This window comes from Neophocaena asiaeorientalis, unplaced genomic scaffold (assembly GCF_003031525.2).
Source record: "Neophocaena asiaeorientalis asiaeorientalis breed wild unplaced genomic scaffold, Neophocaena_asiaeorientalis_V1.1 scaffold684, whole genome shotgun sequence".
Classification (NCBI taxonomy): Eukaryota; Metazoa; Chordata; class Mammalia; order Artiodactyla; family Phocoenidae; genus Neophocaena; species Neophocaena asiaeorientalis.
The window spans coordinates 1067300-1077180 of record NW_020174048.1 but is presented as its reverse complement, the minus strand read 5'-3'; the positions used below and the strand labels follow the sequence as shown (position 1 = coordinate 1077180).

Below are 9881 nucleotides of genomic sequence, written 5' to 3'. Positions count from 1 at the left end.
GCATCTTTCAGCTCCTGGGTGTTGCAGGGTGGGCGGGGAGGGGACTAGCTTGGGCGCATCCCCGCTCTCTAGGCGGCCGAGATTGCAGCGATGCAGACTAGACGGTCCTGGTCTGGCCTCGTGCTCTGCCCCGAGGGTGGCGGCGTCCCCGCTCCCCCTCTTCTGGAATCGGCCTCTCCTGCCTTCCCTTCCTTCCCTCTCGTATCCTCTCTGATGTCGGCGTTTCCCTTCTGCTGCTGTTGGTTTTGGCATCGGCTGTGGCCAGGAGAGGAAGTCTGTAGTAGGCCTGCCCTGAGGCCTCAGCCGCAGTCTAAGGAGAGGAGCCTTCACGGAGTGCCAGCAGTGCCCCAGGTTATGAAGGAGGGTGCGGCAGGGTGGGGATGTGGTGGTTAGGAAGCTGGACTCGGGCCCAGAGCGGCCCCAGTAAGGGAATCTGGCCTGGCCTCCTGCTCCGACCGGAAGCCGAGCTCCCAGGTGTGCCGCCTCCTGGGGTCTCGCCTACTGTCTTCCTCTTACTGCGCAGAACTGCCCGACACTGGACTCTGCTAATTCTGCTTGTTCACTTTTCCCTTTCAGACATTTGATGCAAACGATTTGTATCAGGGGCAGAATTTCAACAAGGTCCTCAGCTCCTTAGTGACTCTAAATAAAGTAACAGCAGGTAAGTCTCTTTTTTACTGAACTTGAGGGGAGGGGAAGAAAAAGGGGCAAAAACCTTGTTGCTTTTGTGTTAGTGAGGCAGAGTGAACATTATTGAATTTAAAAAAGGATTGCATTAAAATTTTGGTTGTCACCTTTGCTGCGAGCAGAGTCTTCCTCTTTAGGTCCTGGTAGATATCAGTGCTTTCCTTCCTGTGAGCAGAGAGAAAAGTACAGCAGAGGGGGAGTGCCTTGTTCACAGGGGCAACTCATGGGCTGTCCTGGAGCTTGAAGCACCTTGCTCTGGAGTTTTATTAAGTTCATGCTGATTAAAGCTCAGATCTAGTGAGCAGATCTAGTGCCTGTTTTTGAGGTGCAGCCAGTGAGCTGGTCTCTACAGTAAACACCTACCTGGGCCAGGTTTCCTGAGGGTGACGAGGGCACCTGGGCTCTGTGGGCTGCGGGTTCGAGCCCCAGTTGCACCTCTAGGGAGAGGTGGGCTCACCGACCGCGGAGAGGACAGCGGGGTCTGTATGTGCTCCTGTGGGGCTAGCTCGGGCCTGGAGGCTGCCTGAGGCACCAGAAGGGCTTAGAGGCTCTTTTGTTTTAAAGTCATGTTTGTTTTCTACTTACCTTTATGGACTGTAGTTTCAGATCCCTGGGAGGGGCAGTTAGCCCTTGATACTGTCTCTCTTGATCAGAAAAAGTAAGTTTCTCTTGTCAGGGTCTCCTCTCATTTCGCCCCTACCCTTCCTCACTGTGTGGGGACGGGATGGGGTTGGAATGCTCAGGGCTGCAGGAACCGCTTCCGGGGCCCCTCACGCCACTCGTCTGCTGGAAGGGCTGTCTGGGCGCTGCCCCGCTGTCCGCGCTTGCGGACGTGCGCCCAGAGCAGCCCGTGCTGCCCGCCGTCCCGGGCAGGGCTTCCCTTTTCATAGCTTGACTTTGGGCTTGAAGTTGAGAATGTCTTGGGCTGTTGAGGTGACAGCACCTGAGGACACGCTACATTAGGACCCAGGTGAGCGAGTGTAGGAAAGCGTGAGGGCCCAAGTCCAGGAGGAGGGTGAGAGGGGGCGGAGAAGTGGGGGGCATCAAGGCGGACATAAGGACATGCAGCCGTCGCACCCTCCAGACGGGAGGCTTGTGGCGTTTTGTCAAGCTTGTGCTGCCTCTTCGATCCCTCCGTGGAGAAGCGGTAGACCTAACGTGAACAGGCAGATGATAAAGGAGTCGGCCTGCCACGGTCGAAGCGTTGGCAGTCGATGAGTGGGCTTCGCAGGGGAGGAGCGCGTGCAGGCGGCGGTGCAGCGCGGGCGCCTCCCCGGCCCCGGCCCGCCCGCAGCACTTTGCCGGCGTCTGGGCCGCAGTTTGACACTCACTGCCCTCCGCTGGGCTCGCTCTCTGGCAGCTGGGGCGAGAGCGGCTTTGGTAGACACGGTCCCCACGTGTGAGGCTGCGGGTGGGAGACGGCAGGTTTGCTCTCGCCCTGGCTGTGTAAGTTCGGGTGGGTCGGGAGGAGAGGGGGAGCGACGAGGGCGGCTTTGCTCCGTCCACCGGGCCGCGAGACCCTCGGTGATCGAGGCGGAGCCCCGCAGGCCATGGAAAGCATGGACCCAGGCCGGGAGCTGTATCTTCCGGGCATGTGTTACCATCGTTCCCACCCCCATCTGATGCAGAAGTGTTTCTTGTGTGTTCTTGACATCATTGGATATACCCTGGACGCAGAGCATGTAGCGCTGTTCTTTCCGAAGACCTGTTTGGAAGTTCTGGAATAAGCCTGGTACTTCTCTCTTCAGCTTTTCGACAAGAGGACTGAGCCTTCTCAGAAGAGAACTTTCTGCTTCTGTATTTGTTCGCTGCTGCTCTTCATTTGTGTTTCTGAAGTCAGCGTGAAGGAGGTGACGGTGCCTTGTCAGCCGTCGGCTGTAGGGGCTGACGCAAGTGTAAGACAGGTGCACCTGCTGACTCCAGGGTCGTTGTTGGGGAAGCCCGTCACCGTCTTTCCTCTGCTTCCGGCACTTCAGGGAGACCCTTCGTGTTCTCCAGGCTTGTGGAGGAATACTTGCCTTTTACTTGGACAGAGGAGAGATTGGAGGTGGGGAAGGAAGGGATCCTAAACACTCCCTGGGTACGGCAGGCGGCCACTGGGGCAGCTTCTTCACGCCTGTCCTCTGGGCGCTGTTTGTGCTCGCAGTTGCCAGGCCTCTGCCACACGGCGGGAGCAATCACTGGCCCTTACTGCCAGCGCTGAGCAGGGCCTGAGAATTGGAGGGGTTTCCACACTGAGACGTCAAGGTGGTTTTAGGGCAGGGGTCCCGGACGCCAGGTCCGTGGAGCCCAGCAGGCAGCATGCAGGAGTGAGGGGGGCAGAGGGCAGCGGTTGCTCTGCCCGCGTGGGCCCTGCTCAGCTCTGGGTCAGTCAGGGAGCGCAGAGCCAGAGGCGCCAGAGCCCCGGTGCTTCAAGAACAGCTGGGAACGCCGGTTTCCCTGGGGAGTCCCCAGACTTCCAGTTGTTGGTACCTAATTCAGAATGTCATAAGACGCTGTGTAAGCCAATCCAAAGGGATCCGCCAGAGAAGGAGGACCTGGAGACCCCCAGTTTCAGGACATTTTTATGGAAGGCCCCCCACATAGCTTTAGGAAATTGCTAGGCGCGTGTATGTCAAAACAGTGATTTCCCTAGAAAACTCTCTCGTGGCCTCATTTTTAAAAAATCACATCGCTTCTGCGAAGTGGGCTGCTGACATTTACGTGCTGGTGGCCTGAGTGGGGTGTGTGATCTTGCAGTGACTCCAGAGAGAGATCTGAGCCTTTAGTGCTGCGTGGTCTCTCATCCTTTCACAGCCTTGTGAGGTGAGTGAAGTGTGCCTGCCGTCATGCCGAGGGCATCACCCTCAGAAGGGCCTTTCTGGACGGAAAGCGCCTGGGGGTTCTGTTTGTTTCAAGTAAGAGAGTCTTTCCCGTCTCTGGCACGATCACGCTTGCGGCTCGCCCACTGCGCGAAGAGTGATCCTGGAGGAGTGGGCGTGCGGTGGGGATGCGGGGGGAGTCTGGTCTGCTCAGGAGTCGAGTGTGAGAGGCTTCTTGTTTCCAGGTGAGGGGAAAGTACTGAAAACAGTTACGAAACACGTTGTAAACTCGGAACTTAGCTAGAGAAGGACTGCTAAATAGTTATGTCCAGTTAATTCCCGGGAAGGTGCCTGGGGCGCGTGCTGTCGTTCGGTCCCGTGGCGGGGACTCTGCTCCTGGTCTCCTGCGCGGGTGGCCCCCTGACCCTCGGAGCCCGGTGCGGGGTGTGGGCGCAGTGTCAGGGGACTCAGCTCGCTCTCTCCCCTGTGACGACCTTGCAGACATCGGCCTAGGAAGTGACTCCGTGTGTGCCCGGCCCTCCTCTCACCGGATCAAGTCTTTTGACTCCCTGGGACCCCAGCCTTCGCACGGTCGGACTTCAAAATTGTTCCAGGGCCAGTATCGGAGTTTGGTAAGTGTGAGATCGGTCCCTGAGAATGGGAGTGTGTTGGGGAGCCGGGCGTGTGCAGCGTGTCTGGAAGGACACACGGGCCTCCGGGGAGTTGCTCAGCCAGAGGGTGGTTTGCCTTTGCTGCCATTGCTCCTATTCTCGGGTCTGACGTTTGCCCATCACCAGATTATCCGCGTGTCGTGCTTCATGACGGCTTCTAAAAAATCTGTGTATTTGGGGCGCTCTATTTTAAGATATAGACCTGTTTATCTGGAGGGATGTGACCTTTAAAATGTTTTCCTGGTCACTTGCATCATATTTTCTTACCTACTCTGCACAAAGGTACGGAAGTTTGGGAATAAGAAATCCATACCTAGTACTTAGATGATGAAGAAATGGCTGGAAGCCGAAGAACCTAGAGGGTTTTTTTTCTCTTTATGAAAGCGTGACAGCACCCTACTGAGTCAGGATGCAGCTTGTGAAGGAGGGGCTCCCTTATAACGGTGCTGGTGAGGTGGGGAAGCCACCTGAGATGAACAGTCCTCCTGGAAAGTGAGGAAAACCCATTTGTAAATCGTCAGGAGACAGGCTGCGAGCACAGGCTTGGAAGTGAGGACCTGGGAAGGTGAAGTACAGGGCCGAGCGGAGCCCGTGGGGAGGGGCCGCCCCATCCGCCAGCCGGGGCGCGTGTCCGCCTGCCGGACAGCCGAGCCCGCTCTGGACCGGATGGTGGCCTGGTCCTCAGCTCGATCAGCCGGTGCTGTGACTTCGCTTCATGCGACACTTTAGTAAATTATTGTGTGTTAGAGAATCAGTGAGCTCGTCCTGTGAGTCTGAAGAGAACCGACCCCCCTGGAGTCTTCAGAGACCACTGCTCTCTACTTTACCACAAGGGAGTATTGCCCAGTAAGCTGGTGTGATCCTCGGAAACGGAAGTTGACCTCGTTGGAGCTGTGTGTTGTAGAGAGAAGTTAATTTGAGTTTGGTCACGAAGCAGCGGTAAAAATGGAGAGCTGTAGAAGGGATATAATTTTTATGTGTTTTTGAACTCGAACTAACTCTCCATGCTGTGTGTCTGTGACTGTTCTTCCTCTCTGAGAAGTCCCATTGCCCTGTTTCAGGCCTTGTGAACAACACAACACACCTGAGCGTTTTTTTCTCTGTGCCAGCTCTGGCTGGTTCGGTGTCTCACCTGGACTGACTCGTGTGACCCTCACGGCCACCCCGTGAGGCTGGACGGACTTAGAGGGTCCCATTGCAAGCTCTGTGGTCCAAGGCAAGGGAAGATGCCCAGACCACTTGAAAAATAGTTTCAGTTAGCTTTATGAAATATGCAAGGAAAATGCAAGAAAAATCAAGCTTTGGATAAAGAAACCTTTGCTGTCGGACCCATTCGCTTGTGGCAGTTGTCGGTTTTTTTGTTTGTTTTGTTTTTGAGTAAATGAGGACTGGATTGCAAAGGAATAATTTTAGTAAGATAAAGTTAAATGTTCTGTTGTGATGAATGTTGCTGACATCACGGTAAGTATAGCATTGGTGTTTCATTAGCAAGAGAAAGTTCAAGTTACATCAGAACTAAAAAGCCCCAGCCACCTTGCCTGTGCCGTGGACCCGGTGAGCCGCTCACGAGGCGAACGCGGTGAGACTCCTCTTGACCTGCTAGGTAAGAATAACGATTTCGGACTTCCCTGGCGGCACAGTAGTTAGGAATCCGCCTGCCACTGCAGGGGACACGGGTTCGAGCCCTGGTCCAGGAGGATCCCACGTGCCGCGGAGCGACTGAGCCCGTGTGCCACAACTACTGAGCCTGCGCTCTAGAGCCCGCGAGCCACAAGTACTGAGCCCACGTGCCACAAGTACTGAAGCCCGTGCGCCTAGAGCCCGTGCTCCTCAACAAGAGAAGCCACCGCAGTGAGAAGCCCACGCACCACAACGAAGAGCAGCCCCCGCTCGCTGCAACTAGAGAAAGCCCACGCGCAGCAACGAAGACCCAGCGCAGCCAAGAATAAAATAAATAAATTTATTATAAAAAAAAAAGGGAATAACGATTTCTGCACCCCTTGTTTCAGGGGAGCTTTTAGAAAAGGGGAGGAAAAGAGCTGAAGCGGTAAGCTAGTGACTGAATACGCCCTTTCCAGCCTCCCGGGGCAGCAGCAGCGGTGGCGGTAGCCCCCCATGCGGAGGGCTGGGCTGTCTGCCTGGTGCGTGGTCCTCACCCCGCCTGGGCTCGTGCCCGCTCACAGCGCTCCTAGAGCCCATCCTTGAGTGTAGGCCGTGCTCCACGGCTGGGAACCTGTGGCGTCAGAATGAAGGGGTCCAGCCTGGCCGCCTGGCCCTGTGCAGACGTCACCCTGTCCTGTGCTTAGTGGAGTGTCCCTTTCTGAGGTGGGGAAGGCGTCCCTGGTGTTTGCCTGGCCTGCAACTGTAGGGAGAGTGTAGGTCACCGCCTCGGCAGCATCCTGACGAGAGCCCCGCGTGCCGCTTGGATGCCGCCCGGCGTGCGCCCAGCAGTAGCGGGGACAGACAGGCCGGCAGCAGGGCTCCCAGGGCAGTTTCACCTCCTTAGGGGCCTCCTCTGCGCCTGTGTTTGTTACGTGTCATGTTCGTCATTGGAATTTGTCACCCGAATCGGCTCTGCAAAGCCAGGGGAAGTCACCAAAAGGAGAATGTCATGGAGATCAGAGTAGACGGCTGACGAGTGATGACAGTGGTCTGCAGAGAGAGAGAACCTGACACAGTGTATGAGCGGGTCGTGTTTCTCTGACCAGAGCGAGGACAGCGTGTGCTGTGTCCCGGCTGTGACGTGAGCCCTGTCTGGCCCTCACCGCTCAGGTGCCCCTGCCACCCCGCGTTTGAGGGGACAGTGGTCAGCCAGAGGCTTCCTGCCAAATGTGGATGAGAGATTGCTTTATCGAATATTCTAAGTATTAAATGTGAAGTATGCATTAAATGTTTAATTCGTTAGATATTGAATGTATTAATTTGAATTATTAAGTAAACACGATTTATAGCAGTTAACGTATAAACACATAAATAGATAAACACACATGAACTATTTTAGGCATTCTGTCAGCCCCTCTTCTCAACGTTCTGTCTGAGCACTGTGTTTGTGCTTTATCTTTTTCATCTTGTTTAGTGATACATGAACCTAGTTTAAAGACTCAGGTAACTCTCCCAGACTTGCTATTAGGAAACAATCAGTAGAGACACAACCGCTTCCCATGCTTTCTCTGTGTCTCTCTAAATAAAATGCCTTATATAAAGGTTGGTTTGGTTTTTCTTTTTAAATAACACAGTGTTGCCCCTGTGGACGTCCCACAGTGGCAGGGGGCATCAGGGCTCTTCCACTTCCCCTGGGCCTTAGCTTCACGGGTGCTTCTGGGCCTCCCTTCCCCGTGGCTGAGTCCTGTAGTGGCCTCGTTGGGTGGGTGTTAGTGCAACATCATCGTGACCCAGACTCACAGTGGGTGGGGCCGCCGTGTGCTGGGACTGTGCTTTCCTGATGACCTTCTGTTGCCTCTTTAGTTTTCTGTGCACCTTGTGCAGGTTATAGTCTGGTCTTTGGCCTTTCTTGAGAGAATCTCGTCTTTGCGCATTCAGACGTGTTAGGGTTTTTCAGTTTCCTCTTCCTGGGGGACGCTGGTGAAGTCTTCTGGCTGCCGGAGCGTCTCTTGGCTGCAGCCAGGATGTGCCAGCTGCCGCCTCTGTGCTTCCCTCATCACCTGCAGACTCCTTTGACCCGAGTCGACTTCCTCCACGTCTTTCCGTGTCTTCATTTTTTTCGTGGTTAATTCCCTGTTTTGGAGGAGTGCATCTTATACTAACTTCTTGAGTAAGGGTGCAGGGGAGGTAAAGTTGTTCAGATCTTGCATATCCGCAGACGTCTTTTTTATCCTGAGACGAAAGTTTTTTTGTCTTTAGTTTTCTGCAGTTCAGTTACAGTGTGACTTGGTCCAGATTTCTTTAGGTGTGTCCTGTGTGGGGTTCACTCAGCTTCTTGACCCTGTGTGTTTGTGTCTTTTGTCACATTTGGGACATTTTTAGCCGTATTTCTTAGACTCCTTTTCAACTCTGTCCTTTCTCCTCCAAGACTTCGATGGTTCCAATCTCAGATCTTTGTCATTTCCCCCAAGTCCCTGGGGCTCTCTTAATTTTTTTTCACTCTGTCAGTTTGAGTAGATTTTGTAAGTTCTGTTTCATTTCTGGGATTTTCTATTTTGTCTGTTTTGAGAGAGCTTCATCTTAGTGTTGGGATCCATGTCTTTTCTCAGTCAGGCTCCGATTTTCCTTGTTCTTGGAATAAGGGGTGTCTTCAGTTCTATCCTAGACACTTTGGAGAGTGTGTTGGAAGATGCTGGATCCTGCTGAGATCTTGCGTCTTCGGCTGCAGCCCTGGCTGATGGGGTTTTGTGTGGCGGTCCTGGCTGAGGGTGGTAGACCGTGGTTCTGGGGACAGCTTGGTTTCCTTGCAGTGGTGTCGGGTCAGACTCATCGACCTGGTGTCACTGGGGTTTCTCTTGGACCCCTGACAGTGCTGCTGGAGGGGGGTTGGGGAGACGCTGGGCCTGGCTCCCCCCACGAGGCTGGGTGGAGGGCAGGGGACACCTGTGTGGACACATGGGTCTGCCTGCTGCCACCTGGGGGGACTGGACGCTGGACTCCCAGCCTCATCTTGGCTGATGTCACTGGTGCTGGAGGAGCCCTTGGGCTTGGTGGGCCACGGGACGTCCTGCCTGGTCCCCTTGGACACCCGCCTGCTGGCTGAGTGGCCCGTGTGCTGTCCCTTTCCTGCCCCTTTGGCCAGGAGAGCAGACTCTGCTTGGGGATTTTTGTTTGTCGACTTCCGTTGGCAGTTTCAGGTTGCAAGCCTCTCCAGCACCCGGTCTGGGATAGATGGAGACAGACATTCTAGCCAGTCTGCCTTCCTCTGCCCACTTTTCAGAGATCTGCAGTTAGGCTTAATCTCTGAGAAAGATGCAAGTTAAAATGAGGTACACTTTCTTCCTGTCGGTTTGGCAGTATCCAGCGTTGGTGAGTGTTTGAAGCAGTCAGACGTCTTAGACGCTGCTGGCGGGAATGTCTGGGACCTTTTTGGAGGGCAACTTAGCAGTGGGCGTTAAGATTTAAAATGTGTCATCCGTGTTCTCTGACCTGAATTTAACGTATCGGCTCGTTTGCAGGCGTGTGCAAAGACGTGTGCAGGCAGTTCTGGTGCAGCCTTGTTTTGCAGCAGAAAGCAACTAGGCATGGTCTCAGGTCTAGTAGTGGAGACTCGGTTAAGTGACTGATGGCACTGCCGTACAGCGTAACATTAAGCAGTTAAGACTGAAGTAGTTGAGGGCTGCTGGGGAAATGCTCACAGTGCATTAACGTGTTGCAAACTGTAGAGAAGTGTGTAGCGTGTAAATGTATGTGAAAGCGTGTCTCTGTTCATGCAGGCACCACGCTGGCAGGAATAAGACCTTTGCAGCCATTGAGGGTTTCCTCCGGGACTGGACCTGGGGCAGTGGACAGGGCCGTGGGGACTTTGGTGTGTCCAGCGCCCCTCTGCCACATGAACGGGGTGGTTACGCCGTGTCTGTCTGAGCGAAATCTGTTCGTGTCATCACAGTGTAGAATGTGTGTCCTTCATGACGTCTCCTCCCTTCTCCCCTTTTCAGGACATGACGGATAATAGCAACAATCAGCTGGTCGTAAGAGCCAAGTTTAACTTCCAGCAGACGAATGAAGACGAGCTGTCCTTTGCGAAAGGCGACGTCATCCACGTCACGCGGGTGGAGGA

General features: G+C 54.5%; 1 protein-coding gene across 2 annotated transcripts in view; it reads left to right on the top strand.

Moving 5' to 3' along the window:
• Positions 1 to 576: 576 nt before the first annotated feature.
• Positions 577 to 9881, top strand: part of ARHGEF7 (Rho guanine nucleotide exchange factor 7) — a 71750-nt gene continuing 62445 nt past the window's right edge. For both annotated transcript variants that reach the window (XM_024754037.1, XM_024754036.1), the window contains exons 1-3: positions 577 to 661; positions 3990 to 4120; positions 9760 to 9879. In XM_024754037.1, the coding sequence (XP_024609805.1) occupies positions 9763 to 9879 (117 nt within the window). In that variant the 5' untranslated portion in view covers positions 577 to 661; positions 3990 to 4120; positions 9760 to 9762. The remainder of the gene's footprint in view (positions 662 to 3989; positions 4121 to 9759; positions 9880 to 9881) is intronic.